Consider the following 19,919-nt stretch of genomic DNA (forward strand, 5'->3'; position numbering starts at 1 on the left):
GGTCAAGCTGATTTCCCCCTCAACTCGGTGGGCTAAAAAAAACCTTAAAAAAAAATCACTCCTTAATAAATTTGTGAATAAACCAATCCGGAAATTTATTCATACTTTAAATGCTATAGAAATATCACAGTTATTCATGTGCGGAACTAAAAATACCCCTACTCTTCTTCTGTTTTAGTTGTTAATTTGTTAAAATGCCACTTAACTAGTTATTCATGGAGGAATTTCTCCCCATAATTAGTTCTTAACAATTATAAAGAGGAGCTCTATGGGGAAATATGAATGATCATTTTTAGGTATGAGAACCCTGTGCGCAATGAGTTACCAAATGTCCAGCCACATCACATCTTCCTATATTATTCAACCTTAATGTTTGAACTACACAGAAAAAGTGAACTGGACTCTTTTTAAGATGAAAAAAGTATCACGAGGAAAAGTATTTATTGCTAGAATAACATTTTTTGTTGGGGGGGTGTAAGTGAAGTAAGTACAAATTTTGGTTAACCACACATTCTTTTTTTTTTTGGTTAAAAATTCAGCACCACTGTACATGCGTGGTGAGGCTATGACCCGTGGGAAGCAATCCTCCCTAAGCTGACCCTTGAGATTAGGTGGGTGTGGGCAAAGCAGGACAATTAAGTTCTTCTTTCCTCAAAAGCAGTTGATCAGAAATATAAAAAATACAACAGAAAAAAAAAAAAAACAAAACTGGTTTACTCCAAAGCAAAGTGTTTCTGGTCATTCACCTGGGAGGCTAGATTTTTTCACTGTACCAGGGATACATTTTTTTTTTATTCTTATGTTAATCCCCATACATCATTAATTTTAGATGTAGTGTTCCATGATTCATTGCTTGTGCATAACACCCAGTGCTCCATGCAGAATGTGCCCTCCTCAATACCCACCACCAGGCTAACCCATCCTCCCACCCCCCCTCCCCTCCAGAACCCTGTTTGTTTTTCAGAGTCCATCGTCTCTCATGGTTCGTCTACCCCTCCGATTTCCCCCGCTTCATTCTTCCCCTCCTGCTACCTTCTTCTTTTTCTTCTTTTTTTTTTTTTCTTGACATATATTGCATTATTTGTTTCAGAGGTACAGATCTGAGATTCAACAGTCTTGCACAATTCACAGTGCTTACCAGAGCACATACCCTCCCCAGTGTCTACCCAGGGATACATTTTAATGATATGCTTAATTTTTAGGAAAAACAGCAGTATATTTAAAATCTGCCTGTTGAGACCAAGTGGTAACTTCCCAACTTGGTGATCCGTGGCATTTGAACCTAAGAACCCTGAGCTCTACTGAGGGTGCTGTAAATACACACAGAGAAACACACGTTGTGTCCAGAACAGAAGCACATTACCTGCCCCTTGCTTGATGACAGGAGCGGACGGAGGAGGCGGCTTCTTGGGTCTCTGAAAAATGAATCAAAATGATAACACATGAGATTGTTGGCAAGCCAACGAGATTGTTGGCCTGTCACACAAGGACCATAGACATTGTTTTCTAGATGTAGTTTGGACAGCCCAGAGGAGCTCTCCAAAAAACTGGGTAATTCTCTCTCCGGGGATGTCAGGTTTTGGCACCTTTAAGCCAACACTAAAATAAATTCAGTCTGCAAAACAAAACTCTGATGGACAAATGAAATACCATTTCCCCCTTTCTAAATTTGTAACAGCCTTCTGGAAAAGCACGGCTCAGCAAAAATGGCCTGAAACCAGCAAGCACAATGGTCCTCCTACACCGAAACCGCATTTGCAATTAAGATTTAATCTGCTGAATAACCAAGTGATTCAGGAGAGTCATTGGGACAGCTCGAAATCAGATCTGCTCTGGACAGGGGACCTTCAGCAAAAGCAGGCCAAGGGGATGCTGTGGCTGGGAGTCAGCGGGTTCTAAACCTTCAGCCCCTTCGGACCCCAAGGCTGGCAGGCCATTCGCGAGGCCCCCCGCAGACCAGTTGTACCCTGGAAAGTGGAATGGAGCATTATTTTTGCATGTTGGCTGTGGTCTGTTTTTCTCTCCCAGCCTGTCAGTCTGTGGGTGACGAGGCAGCTATGCAACCGGTTCCAGGGCCTCTCCTTGCTCACACAGGATTGACTGTAGGAGGAAGATGGTCAAGCTGCACTTGGCAAATGATTCAGGGGCCAAGAATCCAGCCAGGGCACAATTCATGGCCACCGTACTTGGAGAGGGGAGCCAGAGGTGAGGAGAGAACCATCTCAACATCAACATCATTCAGGAAAGATGGAAACAGGAGGATTTGAGAATCTGATCCATGTTGCTGCTGATGCTTCTCCTGACCCTCTCTGGGCATCACACACCAGTGACTTTAAACAGCTCCAGAGACTCTCTCCTGCACTCTGGAAATGAACCATTCTGACATTACCGCAAGGACCAGCCAAAGCACGCAGCAGTCCCCGGCCCCTACCCGCTGGGGCCCACCGGTGCCTCCTGAGAAAGTTCTTTATGGGTCTCATATTCTCCGGGTTTTACTTGAAATCATTTCCTCCTGTGCTCTAGTACTAGAACTTTCTCAGGAGGCATCACAGCATGTAGGCTCTGGATTCTGTGACATGTCACCTCTGCTCTTCAGTAGCTGGGTGACGTGGCCAAGTTACCTGGAGTAAGTAGTGTAGTGTGGTGGCTGAGAGGTGGGGTTTCAGAGCCTGACTGATTACAAAGGCTGGCTCTTTCAATTCTTAGCCGTGGACACTGGGCAAGTGAACTGACCCAGCTAAAGCTTCTCATCTGTAAAATGGCAGTGGTATTACCTCCCTCTTGAGAGGAGGTGGTTTCATACGCAGAGGGAGTCAGGAAGCACTGCCCCTGTTGAATCTTTGCGACAAGCCTAGAAGTAGTGATCTTATTATGCCCCTTTTGCAGATGAAGTAATTGAGGCTTAAAGAGATGAAGCCATTTCCCCAAGTCACCAGGCTATTAAATAGGGTGGGGGCTGGGAGCCCAGCCCCATGCTGTCTGGCCCACAGGTCTGCTCTTAACCACTGTGAAGGACCCGCCTTGCCAGAGAGCATCCGCAACACAGCCCACCACACGGCCATACACCACACACAGTGTGTACGCAAGCACAGGGAACTGTGTCATGTGAAAGTGTGGGGGGGGAGAAAATACGGGTATCAAATTGTAGCTATAGTCTGAGCTCCAATCAACTACGTTACAAAATATACAGAAAGAGAAAAAGACTGGAAAGGAATAAATTTATAGTGTGATACCTGACTAGTGTAGGATTATGGGCATGTGTGGGTGTGTGTGTTTCCTTCTTAATATGTTTCGGTACTGCCTATCCGAGTACAGACTAACTTCATTATAAAAAAGAGAAAGAAAGATGCTCTAAGGGCCACCTCCCCCTGCACACAGGCCAACCACTGGCGAAAGGCCCTTTCCCGTCTGCCAGCCCCTTCCAGCTCTCCACTCCAACTTCTTCCTTTTTCTGCCTCCCTTCTCTGTCCTTGTATAAATTAGCTGGGACAGATGTGTGTTTACCTAATGAAGTTATTGTTGAAACTCTGCCAACTAACCTTCCTTTACCTCAGGATCAGAGTAACTTCTGATTCACAGACAGCACCCTGTGGCCTAGTTCTTCCTGGCCAAGCCCCAACGATGCCCACCCAGTGGATGTCTTGCTCACTTCCTGCTCGCTTGAAACATTTTATAACCAATTTCACATGAGCCTCCCCTTGCCGAGCCTGTTCCCCCAGCGACCTTGCCTCAAACCACAGGGCCCCAAATAAAAAAAGACAATTACAAGTCATCATGTTTTCCAAGATTACTGTGCAAAGGAAAAAAATCCCTCAGTGTTGTGTCAGATTTGGCATGGGGTAGACTGACAGAATGTGACCGGGCAGGGCAGAGGGGCACCGAGAGAGAGGACGGGAAGTGTTAGGTTAAGAGACAGCGTGTGACAAGCGTGGTCATGGCAAGTGTGTGCTTGACTGTGGCAGAGGCAGGAGGCAGAGGTGTGAGGTGTCGTGAGGAGCCCCGGTGGTAGCGGAGGCAGGTGGGGGCAGTTCTGAAAGGAGGAAACACTCTGTGCTGTGTGTCTTGCACCCACCGGGCTTGATCAGCAGTGGCTGCAGGCCAGCTTTGCTTATGGGCAGAACGGGTTTACAGGTTGTCCTGGGTTCGTTTTTTTTTTTTTTTCCCCCTTCGACTGACTTCACTCTCTGATGCCCTCAAACTTAGCCTTCTGGCCTCCTTAGATGAGAAATGATGTCACATTTTCAAAGAAGAGGTCTTTGAAAGTAATTCTAAACAAAAACCAGGGCCAGGGTTCCGTGCAGCTCCAGACTGCCCCCCAAGTGATTAAGAGAAGATTGCACGGGGGCCTACAGGGATTTTCCTCTTTAAATGCAACAGGAAGGACGGGGCAGGGAGAACTGAGAAGGCAGGCTGGGAAAATCTGTAGCAAAACCTGACAGGAAAGACTTCAGCACAGGCATTCATGATTCTTAAATCAAAAGACGCAAGCACGTCGCTTAGTCGGTTTTCCCCAAAATGTCCAATTGTGACCGGACCAAGGAAATAGCACGGAGGGGGTCTCCAGGTTAAGCAGTAGCCCAACGCCTTCTGGTGCCACAGGTGTGCAGTCAGAAACACCCTTTCAACTCAGGCGAGTTATTTTAAGTCATGAATTTTTAGAGGCACTTGTTCTATTTCTTCTCTTTATCCCTCCCTCCATAGTGGAAATGTAACACTCCAGATCCAAATTCAGATGGCTTCAGCCCGCTTGATTTGCAGATCAATGCTAGAACTAACAGAGGATGTTAGAGCTACGAGTGATCACAGGGTCCCCTCTATACTGAGGAGACTGAGGCCCAGAGGGGCTGGGTCAACCGCTGGGTGGTGGCCAAAGAGGGCCCAGAACTCACATCCCTCAATGTCCATCCAGACTGTGGCAATTCATGAAGAGCCAACATGAAAATGTTCCTAACAACATCAATGAGCCAACATTTTCTGATTTCTAGGAGTGCAGAATGCGTCCCCCAGGCTTCCCATATGCAGGGTGTACACGCCTGTGTGCGCCTGCGTGTGCATCTGCCTGTGTCGAGTCGTTGGCTTGGACACAGAAGCAAACACCGTCCTTCAAAGGATACGTTAACTAGATCTGATCTCTTACCATTATTACCAGGAAGGAAATAGATCTGAATGTTCTGGAGTGAAGACAGCAGGAAGGCAAGTCTTACTTCCTGCTGATGGATTTCAGAGCTGACTCTGCCCTTTGTTTGGCAAGCCCAGCCAGTCCCAGGCAAAGAGCTCATCAGCTGGCTCAACTGGCCTCCCTGGCGGGAAGTTTGATTTGCCACTTGGCCTCTTGCCTTCAGAGCTCTGGCCCCACACATGTGGTTTGCTGAGAATAACCAGAGGAGCGTACTCCTGATGGCTGGGTACACTTGAGGGGGGCGCTTTGTTAGAGGAATATGGTAAGGTTCTGGAAGCAAATCTTAGCTTGATTTTCAGCCTTGGGAAGCCCTCCTCCAGGCATCCAGCTAAGTTCTCTAGAGTTGTCTGTGTGAGGCTAGAGAGGGGACAAAAATGGACAGTTCCTGACCAGGGCACCTCTCATGGATCTAGAAACACACGAAGGCCTCCACTCTGCCCTTTGCTTCCCTGTCCCTGGTGGATTGGCAACACCTTCGAAGAGTGCAGCTGGGGCTACGCTCCGGGTGATTACAGCACCTGTAAGGGCCCCTCTGCGCTCTACAGCGTCCCTAGCACAGGAGGTCCCCGGGGGCCACCACAAAAACCTGATCTCAGCAGGGTCTCTCTTGAGTTTCCTCTCCTTAACCTTTGGCCTGGTGGCCTGCATCCCTGGGCCCATCCAGACTGCTAGCCTACTGGGGAATCACACAGGTCTCGGTATTTGGCTTCTCCCCAAGATGCTCTCACACTTTACCCCCTTGTCTCATGCCCCTGCTCCCTCCGCCCACTGTAAAGTGATGCCTTGACTCCATGCCCAGACCTCACTTCTAGATAGAAAAACCCGAGCTCCCCCATGTCCAGCTTCTCCCTACCCGCGCCCCCCGCACCTTCCCCTTTCATGCTAGCGCGGGAGAGAGCAGTAAGTAGGAGGGGAGGGGCTGAAGGAAGGGAAGGTACACCCGGTCACCAAACGACCAAAGGACAGGCGAGTCCTGAGAGCCAACCGTGTATCAAGCATGCTGCTATGGGCTGCATGTTTGTGCACTGAATGGACCCAAAATTCCTATGGTGGAACCTAATCCCCAATGTGGTGGTGTGCTGAGGTGTTGCCTTTGGGGGGGTGACTGGGTCATGAGGGTGGCACCCTCATAGATGAGATTAGTGCCCTTAGAGAAGAGACCCCAGAGAGCTACCCTATCTCTTCTGCCGAGTGAGGGCACAGCCATCTACGAACCAGGAAGCAGACCTTCACTAGACAGATGCCACATCTGCTGGCACCTTGATCTTGGACTTCCCAGTGTCCGGATTGTGAGAAATAAAGTCCTTTGTTTATAAACCACCCAGTCTATAGTATTCTGTTACAGCAGCCTGAACTAAGACACACACTTTCGGGCCCCATGAAGGAGAAGCTTGGGACACGGGCTCTGCCTTCAAAGAGATGACAGTTCGGATGGAGCGATGACAGAGAAGCACTTCAGGCAAGGGTACAACTGAATGAGGTGCTCAGCTGAGAGAGTACGGGCTGTAAGTACCAGCAGAGAAGGGAGAAGGAGGCCATCCAGGCTACTTCAGGGAAGCTCAGTTAGGGCTCCGCCATTAGGTCATGCTTGGGTGACATTAGTGCCTTGACTAGTCCCCATCTCTGCAGAAAACCACATGTACAGACAAGGTTGGAGGTGAATTTTTTTTTTTCACAGTGCTGCTTATTAGAAGCACCTATTTATTTCTCTTCGGAAGACTATTTTTGGGGGAACTAATTCATTGGACATCTTTAGAAACTAGAAGTATTGGTTCTCAAAAGGCCTTTTACCAGGCTTGCAAAGATCGGCGAGAAGGGTCAAACACGCAGTCTGGACGGCCCTCTCCCCTCCATACTCCCTGGAAGAGGCCCACCCTCAATGTCCTTTCGGAAAGGTCCAGCAGGTCTCTATGACCCTGAACATCAGACCTGCTGCCCAACTCTACACCCACCAGGGCAGCAACTGCGTGGACCCTCCGTCCTTATCAACCAGCACGGTGGCTAGCCCAAGAGAAGGAACCCAACACACACACAGCGGGTGAATAAATAAACATAAAACATAACTGCCAGGTAGCAGGTCCTGAAACAAATACGAGAAACAACATGAAGATTATGCCATTCTGTGCCCACTTGTCTCTGTAGGTATAGTTTCTAAAGTACTCGTCAAAGTTCTCAGATGCATTTGGATTCCCAGGGAAGCTCGTAAAGACATCAAGATAACTGTGTTGATTTGACCAGCTGAAGCAAGATGAACCAGACATGACTAGGAACAAAGAAAATTTGGGTTGAGTCGGTTTTATAAACTGGGTTGTCAGACGATGGGGGCTAAGGTAAGGGACCTCCTAGGAACGCAGTAAAGAGAATGTAGTCACAGTTACACCGGCAAGATCCCCCTCCAGCAGACTAGCCCTTGTGGGAATCAAGCGAGTCTTCCTTTCCTGTAAAAGGTTGGACCCTACTGAACTGCTGCGTGATCTTAAGGTTGGCACTCAACCATAACTGAGAGTGTGGGAAACGTACTTGATTGCACCACAGCGTGTCTGGAGATCGACAGCGAACAAGAAGGGTCCACTCAGCTGTGAACCCCGAGAGCCGTGGAGAGGGTTGCTGAGGCCGAAGGTGCCGTGCGCTCGCGAGCAGCCTCCGGGGTTGGCGGAGTTCAGCGCACAGCTCCCGGGCGCACGCCCTTCCCTCCGGTGCACCTGCAAGGGCCTGCGTGAGAGGCGCCAGCTCCCGCAGAAAGCACCCAGCAAACGCGGTTTCCTGTAGAAGCTGGAGCAAGCGCCCTGGGCAGGCAGACCCGCGTGCTCCAGGCTGGCTGACCCTTCAGTTCTCGTTGCAATCAGTAAGCTGGCAGCCTGCTCGCCGGGTCAGGCTCTGTGAGCTGGCAAACGGGAGCCGGCATCGCAGCCACAGGCACCTTTAGAAATCTTTGAGGGAAGGTTTCTGTGCCCCTGAGCGGCGGACCCTCCGCTGCAGAACATTCGCTATGGGAACCTTCGCAACACCCTGGTTCTTGACATGGTAGACAAACTCAGAAGGGTCCTCCGTGTCGATGGACATGAGAACAGTAACATCGCCTTCGGGTAATTTGAACAGTTTCTCTTCAAGACTCTAGAGCCTGCGACTTTTTCCTAAAAAGCAATCCTTCAGGAGCATTATCGTTCAGAATATCTATTCTATTTTTTTTTTTTCAATGACACTGGGAAGTTTTCTGCTGTTCTTGAGAGTTCAAGTTCCCCATTTTCCTTCAATAATGATGGCAGAGCATGTGCATTGCTTCACTAGAGCTCTCGGAATATTTAATCTTTCCATTTTGATATTCAGTTTTACTGTCAAGTCTCAAAATAAACCGACAACCATTGAATCTATGTTCTCTCATAAATAGCTTACATAATTGCTCTAAAATATGCACCAAGAGATCACGGGGTGCTCTCCCCACCAGGGAACATCTTGAGAGAAAGCCCCAGAGCGTTTGGCACCTAGTGAGAGAGAATCTGCTGAGGGCTCTCTGAAAGAAAGCCCTCCAGGAAATTCCAAAAGGCTCTGTGGTAACCACCTGAGTCCGTACCGAGCCGCCGCAGAAAAGAGCCAGCCTCGTCAGAATGCTTTGGTGATGCCTACTGCTTCGAGAAGTCTGCTGCTGAATAAATGCTGTTTGCTGCTGTCTACCCCAATCATCCCAGACCGTCCTCCTTTCTGGGTGAATGGCTGCAGCCTCAGCCACTGGCAAGACAAGATGACATGTGCTGAAACTGGTGGCAGAATAATGTTTCAGACTCTGTCATTCACACAGTGCATTTGTGTTAATGATTCTAATCATCTTCACACAGCCAGCTCAGCAAACAACAGCCCTGGCTCCTGTCACACTGTCACCAGCTCACCAACACTCTGCATGCAGCGATAAAGGCTGGTAGAGCAGCCGATGCAAAGCTGGGTGGCTGGTTTTGTGGGCCAGAAGGGATGAAAAGGATGTAATACTTTAAATTCTCTGAAAGCTAAATGTCGCATTATACAATCACTTCTCAGCTGTAGGTATTACTTTGACAGGTTTGACTGTTGTTTCCCCCTGCCGTTTTCTTATTCTTAGGGACAAGGTTAAAAGACCTATCCAAGAGATGGTGGCTGCTTGTCTGAGGTTGGAGAGATGCCCACGGGGCCCCAGAGGGCGTGCATGCCTCAATGAGCAAGCTGAGTCCACTCCTCACTGACAACTTCACTCTCTTGGTGGAAGTCTTCCCTTAATACCTTATGTAACAGAGCAGAGCTTCTGGAAGAGTATGCCATGGAATCTCTCTCACCTGGTATATTTATTGCCCCACTAAAATGTGACTGGGAACTAGAAAGCAAGGTGCCATAATGTAGGCAACCACAGACGTGGCCCATTTGTTAAAAGAATTATCCAGATTTTAGCTTAGCCTTCAAAATCATACTACCTCCCTCAGAACAGGGAAGGTGGCAAATGGCCAGCAGGACAGCATGCTGGCTAAGATTCCTTGGCCACAGGGAGAGGAGTCACCAGGAAGGTCTTCCCAGTGCTTCAGGACGTGAACACCTTTTACCAGGCTTGCAAAGATCGGCGAGAAGGGTCAAACACGCAGTCTGGACGGCCCTCTCCCCTCCATACTCCCTGGAAGAGGCCCACCCTCAATGTCCTTTTGGAAAGGTCCAGCAGGTCTCTATGACCCTGAACATCAGACCTGCTGCCCAACTCTACACCCACCAGGGCAGCAACTGCGTGGACCCTCCGTCCTTATCAACCAGCACGGTGGCTAGCCCAAGAGAAGGAACCCAACACACACACAGCGGGTGAATAAATAAACATAAAACATAACTGCCAGGTAGCAGGTCCTGAAACAAATACGAGAAACAACATGAAGATTATGCCATTCTGCGCCCACTTGTCTCTATAGGTATAGTTTCTAAAGTACTCGTCAAAGTTCTCAGATGCATTTGGATTCCCAGGGAAGCTCGTAAAGACATCAAGATAACTGTGTTGATTTGACCAGCTGAAGCAAGATGAACCAGAGTCTGACTTCTATCATTACTGCCCAGTTTCAGCTGGAGCCTTCCCACACTCGTGCGAACAGTAATTACAAAGGCGGGAAGAGTTAGCGTACGTGGGGCCTTTACCAAGCGCCGGCGCCATGCTGAAGAATTCCTATCTTCTCAACAGTTCAACAGCATAGGCGCAATTCTTCTCGCAGTTTTATAGATGAAGATACTGAGGCTCAGACACATCCAGTGAGGTGACCTTGAGCAGAACAGGTAAGTGACGGGGCCATGATGCAAGCCCAGGTCCAGCCGATGCTACAGCCTGGAGTCACGAGCATTATAAACGGTTGCCACACCCCACTCCCGTGTCCTCTTGTTTCACAACGTTTACTGTCCAGTCAGTATTAAACGTTAGCATCTGTTTTGCTCAGGGCTGGATTCTATCAACTGATAGGCCACCACACTTCGATCATCCAAGAAAAATGGCTCAAATGATTTTGCTTGCTGGAAATTTTTTCTTGAATGGCAAGCTCTTCTCTGTTCTGAGAATTTATTCCCCTCCTAAAATATGGTCAGGAACTGGAAGGTGGAGCTGTCACCACTTAAACAGATACCTGCTTCTCTACCAGCACTTCCCCATCTGGAACGTGTGAACGGTTCGCTGGAGGATCTTGTTACAAAGCAGGTTCTGATGCCCCAGGTCTAGGATGGGGTCTGAGTATTTCTAACAAGCTCCAGGTAACACTGATAAAGTGTGGCCCATGGACCAGCACTAAGAGTCAGGGATATAGAAAACACCAGGAAGCAGAATCCAGATTCTCTGAACCCCAAACTCAGTTCCGAGAGAGAATAATACGTGTGGAACGGAACATTCTTCAGCTAAACAATATAGGAAACAAGCTATCCTTTTGGGATATCCTAGGGTGTGGCCCTAGGCTTCAAACCAATCTAAAGATCTATGGGACATGATCTTGGTGGGTACCAACACCATGCAGCTTCTTGAACCATCACATTCGTTCATCTAGGCCGTACATACACCATCAATGCTGTTTAGTATCCTTAGCAACCAATCCACCAATGTGTAGCTATCCTTCATAAACGTCAGCTCCATAAGAACGGTCATGGTTCAAGGTTAGGTTCATGGTCCAGTAGCAGTGCCCCAACAGGCATAAACAGGAACCAGTCCAGAAAGGCAGGCAGAAGTCAAGTGAAAGCCTGAGCAAAGAGCCCTGAGATGCAGCGCAGAATGGAAAAGACCAAACTGCTGTCCCCTTATAACATCAAGTGCTTCTAACTTTTCAACTTTCTTGTTCCATCCTCATCAGAGAGACAATACACCTGGAGCGAGGCAAAGATGGACTGGCTCACTGAAACAACAGCATTGGAAAATGGGTCCCCACAAAGAGAAAACAGATCAGAGGTGTATGCGAATACACATATGGACAAATGTGTGTATACATGTCCACATATGTACACACACAGTGTAAGAACATCAGTGGCCTCCCTCTGCGTCCTCAGCTTCACAATGTGCTTCTCAGCCACTTCCACAGTATTGGGCACTTCACCACCTCCAAGGGACAATGCCACACAGGATGCAGGCAGTCCTCTTACCAAACGGAGCACCCGAGAGTTCTTGTCATTTGGATGCTTATATGTTCCAGGCACCACACCAAGTGCTTTCCACACATTATCTTATTTATTCATGCAACAACACCAGAATAAGGATCACGGTGACCAGCTGTCAGATGAGCAAACTGAGGGTGGTGGAAGGTAATTAACTCGTTCACACTCATGCCCAGCCTACAGAACAGCCAAGGGCTCAGAAACCAGATCCACTGAACTAAAATGCCAGTGCTCTTCAATGGTCCACTAAACTCCCCTCACCCAGTATCCCAGACCCACCATGGAAGCCACCATTCTGACAGCATGTGGAGTGCTGACCTCAAGGCCAGGAAACTTACATTGCCCTCCTTTTCAAAGTCAGGTGGAAGAAGCTTCACGAAGTTATCAGGGAACACTCCTCGTCTGCCGTTGAGTTCTCCTTCCCACCAGCCCACATCGATGCAGTCCTAGGAGACGGGAGAGCAGAGAGTGAGAAATGGGGCAAGTACCCTCCGGCGAGGTCCCACACCGCTGTTAGAGAGAGTGGAGGCCCTTTCCCTGAGGCCACTATCAACACAACAGTGGCTAATGAGACGAAGTGAGCACAAATCTCCAAGTCAGATGGGAGAACAAAAGCGCAAGTGTGCTCGAGCTGCTGGTTGGGACTCAGAGCCCAGTGCTGCCGTCAGATGTCCCGCATTAATCCGATCTGCTTTTCTTTAAAGATGGGAGGATATGTATTTTCTTCATCTTATTTTTGCTGAAATAAAATTATTTCATTAACTGCAAACATGCTTTAGGAAATACCACATGCACAAATGTTCTCTTTGATTAGCCTGTCACAAAGCTTATGGAAATTAAAAAGGACTTTGCGACAGTCAGCCAAGCATAAGAAATATCACACTTCTGGCAAGCTCGTAAATGCACTGCTCTTCCTGACCTTCTCCTCTCCGTGGTGATGGGGCACGGCTGTCATCATGAAAAGCCCTTCCCCCACCTTACAGAACTCAATGTTCGCTTACTAAATGAAAGAATAAATCTATTCATTCTTCCAGATCAAACCTGCTGCCCTTTAAATACTCCCTATTCTGTTCTTTCACTCGTCAGATGTTTATTGAACGCCTATTTTGTGCCAGGCGCCAGGGAGAGCATGAGAGTTTGGCCTGTGCCAAGCTTCTGTCCCGAGCCTAACAGCCTCATGGTTCTCCTGGGTCTTCAACCTCATGCCACAGAACCATTTCTATTTTACCCCACATCCAATTGGCTGGAAGGCCAATTTGCTCTAGGTTTTGTTTTTTTTTTAATTTTTTATTGTTAATGTTAATCACCGTACATTGCATCATTAGTTTTTGATGTAGTGTTCCATGATTCATTGTTTGCGTATAACACCCAGTGCTCCATGCAGAACGCGCCCTCTAGTTTTATAATATACCTCACATTTGTCCTCTGGCTCCAAATCCACTTCTACTACCCTAATCCAAGACTCACCTGGCCTACCGCAAACCTCCTCACTTGGGCATTTCTTCCTGCCCAGTATATGAACAATGTACACACACTGCTCTTGGGTACACGTCCTTGAGTAAAAACCCAATTCTCAGACTGTGATCAACAATTCCTGCCACAGCCAAAAATGAGCAGAGGCTTTCCAAAAAAAAAGCTAGTAACACGTAGGACTTTTAAAGTTACGTCTGAAGTGGGGCATGCTCAACAAAGTGAGGAGATCGTGTTCAGGGCCCATGGAGAGACACTCACGGTCCTCCCCAACACCAGTAGGGGTGGGGAAGGGGCCAGGAGGGCTCAAGCAGCAGATATGAAGCTGGCCTAGGGCCCTGCTGTAGACCCCTGGAGGGCCACAGCATATGTGAGATCATACATCTTAGCAAGGCGAGGAACATATCTGGCCTTTTGACCATTATGCCCCCAGCCCACCACACCATGCCCAATATAATAAGTATTTGTGGAATCAATGAGGACTTTTTCTAACCCTGAGTTCTGTGATCTCCTGAAATATGGTACAGAAACATTGTGATCTCCTGCCTCAATCTACCTTAACTCATGATGATTTTTACATAAGAGAGGGCCCACCTCAGGTGAGAAGTGAATGAACACCACCTCCCTTCTCCCAGCAATATCTGTTGCAAAGATAAATGGACTCTTTAGAAGAGGACATAGGTTTTAGAAATGGATCCTTAATCACAGATGGTAAATTCTAGTCCTGACCAACAGCAAAAAACAGACACTTGAAGCATCAAGTTCAGATTTACCCAGAACAAACCAAGGTTCAAAAGACAACACGAGAGAATGCTTCTCTTTCTTGGAGAATGACACAAGAGAAGCCCAGGTAAGTATTCTGGTCCTGTCATGTCACATCACTCCCTAAACAATCTAACATCAGTCCCCACAGAAGGGATTCATGAACGGGGATGGTGGTGGCAGAGTATGATGGCTTCTGATGTTCTTCCAACTCTGAGAAGATCTCGTCATCAACAATACCAGAAAATCTTGCGAAGGAGTAGGGGGTGACATGCCTTTACTTTTAATCCTTAGAAATTAAATCTTTCAATCCAGAAGGCTCTGCTTTTGAGGAAATGCCTGGCACCTTTTTTTCTCTCCTTTTTCCGGACAAGTCCTCTTCTCCTCAAACCCAACTTGAAACTCACCTTTAGGAAAGTGATAATGATGAATGCTTTATCTTTTCTTGAACACTCACAACTGTGTTAATTTGCACTTCATGATATTCAATTCAACAAACATCTATGAAATGCCAAGTATATTTAAGTTCCTTCTGTAGGCACCAGACGTTAAACCTGCCAAGAACACGATCCCTAACTCCAGGGAGCTTAGAGACTTATGTGAAAGACCCACACACAATATTATACCAGGTCCTTTTGGATAAAGGTATCAACCAAGAGCTCTGGTACCAAAGAGGAGACAGTCATTAACAGCTTTTCAAACAATCTTAAATCTTTTCATGTGCAAAGGGTTTGCTTACGTGAGGACTGAACTTCCCTGCACATTCATTTCAGAGCACCTGATACAGAATTACATCCAAAAAAGGCACTCAAATATTGTTTAGTTTCAAAAGCTTTCTTCCAAATTTTCCGACTGATGCAAATCCATGCCTCACCTTAATCTTCTGCAAGCAGTAACCCAAGAATCATTGTAACGAAGCCTTTTCCTTCATATGTGAGAAAAACAATGAAGAAAATTTTAATAAGCAGAAGCATATCCAGAATAGAACCAGAATCCAGAACTCATACATGCCTACAGGGCAAAACAGTGTATATGACATATTTATTATATCTCCCATCAGTGGAGAATGGCTTGGATGGCTCATCTCTACTCAGCTTCTTAAGGAAAACATTAACAGTACTAATCATTGTGTAATTCAAGGTAAGAGAGGGAAAACATGAAGGTAGAGCACAATCTGTCTTACTGTTCTGATTGGTAGGAGGACAAATACTAGGCTCGTGGATGAGATGAGCACGTTCCAAAAAGAAAACAGCCAGTGTGTCTTAGGACACAGAGGAAAGTGACTGCTTCAGGACAGAAAGGTACCTGAAGTGGGACAGAGACTGATAGAGAACCAGGGCGCTTCTTACCCCCTAGCAAGAGAAGCTAATTTAAGGAAAACAGGAACAATTCTGACAGCAAAATGAGAAGCGGAAATACCCCCTCTTCAACAAACCAGGCAAAAGAACAAGCCTTCTGATGGCAGAGATGAAGAGACAATTAGTCGTATGAGGGCTGTGTTTCTGGAAGTGTAAAAGAGCAGCAAATTCAATTTATTTACTGAGGACTGAAAACATGCAGGATAGCAGAGGAATTCAGGGGTAAACAGAAAATCATGATGTCCTTACAGGGCTCTGGAGCCCAGAGCCTAGTATGAGGGGCAGACAGTGAATCACTATGGTGCAGAAATACCGGCAGGAGTGCCAGGCCAGATTTAAAAACAAGTGGGACCAAGAAAAACCAGGTAGCCTGAAAAGAGAGAATGAGGGGTGAACCAAGGCAATGAGAAAGGTCAAAGGCAGGATCACGAAGCATGAAGGAAGGGAAGAGGGAGAGTGGGAAGCTGGGGTCCTGGAAGAGAACATTCAAGAACTGGCACTTAGGGTGAAGGCAGTGTCTGGCTCCCAGGGGGCTCCCAACCAACATCTACTGAACAGTGATGTGAGATGTGAGGCAAGATGGCACCTGCGAGTGGCAGGAGCAGAATGGAGAGACAGTTGGTCAGTGAATTGTGAGGCCAGAATGTCATCAGGGTGGAGTGGATGCCCCAAGGAGGATGGCGGGAGGTGCGTGAAAGCAGGACAATGAGATAGCAGCCGACCAGTGAGGAGAGAGGCAGTGCAGCCAAGATACTGGCAGATGTGAGCCTGACCACTTAAATTCTTTTCAAACCTGGGACACTAATAATAATCACACCAGGACCACAGATGTAACCCAAGATGATGATCGCCCTAGTGGATTTTGAGATTCCAATAACGACGAAGACAGGGCAGTATAGGCAGGTGAGGGGGTGGCTTCTGAATGAAGCAGGAGTTTGCTGTGGGAAAGAGTGAGAGATCAGCATGTAGATGAAAGTTTCCAGAACAAGGATGATTAGAAATAAGCTCTAATGGCACGAAAGCAGAGGAAAGTAGACCTGGACTTCATCAAGAGTCCAGAATATGGAAAGAACGATATTTCTGACAGAGAACGTTCACTCTTCTATGACCAAGTCCTCAAAATGGTTTCTCTATGCCTCATCACCAGGCAGATATATGAGTAAAATATGGTATTTTTCCTTATAAAAAACAAATGATGTTTTTCCTTTGAAGGAATGAGTAAACAGAACCTTAGCTGTGCTGTACCCCTACTTCCACGTCCTGCGCTATGTTGGGTTATCGGAGATATCGCAGGGAGAGGGGCAAGACGGCGAACTGGGGCCAGCTGAGACTTAAGCAGTCCACTATTATAAAAACTCTGCGTCTCGCTTTCTTGACACACAGGAAAATCTTGGTGAGGTGTAAAGAGCGACACGACCACTGGTGGTTATCATCATTATTGTGATTCTGTGGACTGGTCCCAGGGACCCTGAGGAACAATGTGGCCAGGAAATCTTCTGAATTAAGCTCACACACATTTGTCACCATCCTCGGGTGAGACCGTCAGTGGCCACAGTTTACACACTTGGAAGAAGGCCAAGGAGAGGGACACCAAGGCCCCAGGGCGCATCTGAGGAGGGAGGCCTTGCCCACACCCCAGTGCCCTGCCTTCGTCCACTTGATCCTGCTGGAGGAGCCCTGACGAATGCGCCTGGAGCATTCCAGCACTTCCCACGGCTACCGCAGCAGGGGCCGGCTGACGCCGCTCCCTGATGGACAACTTGTTGGCGGAAAGTCACCGGCCAGCTCTGGTGCGTCTGCCTCTAGTCTCAGTGTTACAATTGTTGAGAAAAGACAAACCTGCCACCTGGCTTGCAAATTGGTTAAAAGAATGAGCCACAACCTCTTCTTGGGCACCCTTTTGTCGAGAATGCAAAGCAACCTAAGAGTTTAGGGTTTCTCAAAGCTGGCTGCACATTTAGAATCACCTGGGGAATTTTTAAAATTCCCAATGCCTGGGCTACACCCCACACCAATTCAAGCACAATTTCTAGGGGGTGGGACCAGGAAATCGGCACTGTTTAGAGGTCCCCAGGTCCTTCTAATATGCAGGTTGACAATCAATGATTTGGACCAGTGCGTCTCAAACTTTATTTATTTACTTTTTGCTTCTCAAACTTTAATGCACATACTATCCACTTGGGGATCTTGTGAAAATGCCAATTCGGATTCAATAGGTCTAGGGCAGGTCTGAGATTCAGCATTTCTAACAGGTTTCTGGGTGATGCATATCCTGCTGGTCCATGGACTACATACACTTTGAGTCGCAAGATTCTCAAAAATGGTAAGCTTTTTGAAAACAAGGATCTTATCTTTACACCTCTGCAGCCACCAACCACCTAAAACATTGCCTGGCTATCAATTCTGAATAAATGTTGGCTGAATGGATGCAATGACGGATGGCCCAATCTTCCCCCGGACTCTCTCAACTTTCAAACATCAAAAGTGAGGTCAAGTTGAATGAGGAAGAGGCAGGTATAGATTAGCTACACAAGAAAGCTTCATCTAAGGGCGTCTGGCTGGCTCAGTCAGGAGAGCATGTGACTCATGACCTCAGGGTCGTGAGCCCGAGCCCCACGCTGGGTGTAGAGATTACTTAAAAAAAATGTCACATTAAAAAAAGAAAGCTTCATCTATATGATCTGGCTTACCTGTTGGTCTGTACCACATTAATTATTTGTTTATAATTGTGGAAACAACTTAAAAAGTACCTCCAAAATGTAGGCCACATTTTCTCAGACACTGTAAGTGTTCCAAATATTTGAGTTCAGAAGGGAATGCATAGCTTACAAATGGACATATCAAACCAAACAATGGAAAGATTAAAATGGGTTCACCCGTTGGTCCAAATGAAAAAGAAAAGCACTCTGCTCAGTAACTTCTCTTGGTGGTCAACTGTCCGTCCCCACATTCCCCAGAAATTCCCAATTTCCCAGAAGTTATCCAGCATGGCTGAAAAAAAAATTTTCATGGCCTTCTCCGATGACTGAGATATCACTCCAGGAGAAAGTGAGTGCTGAACACTTTAGTGTGGCTGTTAAGTGAGCCTCAGAGGGTCCCCAAGGGGTCTTACACCCTCAGCATCCCACCAGCAATACAGAAAGCAGCGTTTAATATTTACTAATGAGCATCTTCTGCATGGAGCTTCAGGGGAGCTCTTGAGAGAAAGATCCATAGAAGCCGGAGCCCAGGAGCACTGAGCTTTGCCTCTGCTTGTTAATACCTCCCCAAGAGATGCAATTATTCTGCATGGCTGGGATATCTCCTCAGAATTTCCAACATCCCTGTAAGTTAGTTATTAAAGCAGGCTCATCAACATCATGGTTTATGAGGTAAGAGGGAAAAAGACGACTACTGTCTATCTCAAAGTCAGAAGAAATGCCTGGCAGACCATAGTTCATGAGAGAAGCCAAGGAGACAGCCCCAGAGACGAACTCACTCATGGAAATGTCACATTCCAGACTAAAAAACCCAATAGAACAGATCAATGAAACCAGGAACTGGTTCTTTGAAAAGATAGACAAAATGGATAAATCTTTAGCCAGACTCATCAAGAAAAAGAGAGCACTCAAATAAATAAAATCAGAAATGAAGAGAAATAACAACAGACGCCACGGAAATACAAAAGATTATAAGAGAATATTATGAAAAATTATATGCCAACAAACTGGACAATCTAGAGGAAATGGACAAATTCCTAGAGACATATAACCTCCCAAAACTGAATCAGGAAGAAACAGAAAATTTGAACAGACTGATTACCAGCAATGAAATCGAATCAGTAATCAAAAAATTCCCAACAAACAAAAGTCAGGACCAGATGGTTTCACAGGGGAATTCTACCAAGCACTTAAAGTGGAGTTAATACCTATTCTTCTCAAACAATAGAAGAGGAAGGAAAGCTTCCAAAGTCATTCTATGAGGCCAGCATCATCCTAACACTAAAACCAGATAAAGGCACTACAGAAAAAGCCAATAAATATCCTTGATAAACATACATGTAAAAACCCTCAACAAAATATCAGCAAGACAAATCCAACAACACATTAAAAAACCATTCACCATGATCAAGTGGGATTTATTCCTGGATTGCCAGGGTGGTTTGATATTCACAAATCAATGTGATACATCGCATTAATGAGAGAAAGGATAAAAGCCATACGATCATCTCAACAGATGCAGAAAAAGGATTTGACAAAGTACAACATCCATTCATGATAAAAACTCTCAACAAAGTAGGTCTAGAGGGAACATACCTCAACATAATAAAGGCCTTATATGAAAAATCCACAGCTAACATCATCCTTATTGGGGAAAAATGGAGAGCCTTTGCCCTAAGGTCAGGAACAAGACAGGGGTGTCCACTGTCCCCACTTCTATTCATCATAGTACTGGATATCCTAGCCACAGCAATCAGACAACAAAAAAGTAGTAAGAGGCATCCAAATCGGTATTGGAAGAAGTAAAACTTCCACTATTTGCAGATGACATGA

At 46.7% G+C, this 19,919-nt stretch overlaps 1 protein-coding gene across 5 annotated transcripts in view; it reads right to left on the reverse strand.

Annotated features, from left to right (window-relative positions):
* The window catches only part of SH3KBP1 (SH3 domain containing kinase binding protein 1), a 335,649-nt gene that overhangs the window by 53,270 nt on the left and 262,460 nt on the right, over positions 1-19,919 (reverse strand). For all 5 annotated transcript variants that reach the window (XM_035000518.1, XM_035000513.1, XM_035000502.1 and 2 more), the window contains 2 exons: positions 12,136-12,243; positions 1,364-1,415 (listed from right to left, as the gene is read on the reverse strand). In XM_035000518.1, the coding sequence (XP_034856409.1) occupies positions 1,364-1,415; positions 12,136-12,243 (160 nt within the window). The remainder of the gene's footprint in view (positions 1-1,363; positions 1,416-12,135; positions 12,244-19,919) is intronic.

The sequence above is a fragment of the Mirounga leonina genome, unplaced genomic scaffold (genome assembly GCF_011800145.1).
Source record: "Mirounga leonina isolate KUSES-001 unplaced genomic scaffold, KU_Mleo_1.0 Mir_101595, whole genome shotgun sequence".
Lineage (NCBI taxonomy): Eukaryota > Metazoa > Chordata > Mammalia > Carnivora > Phocidae > Mirounga > Mirounga leonina.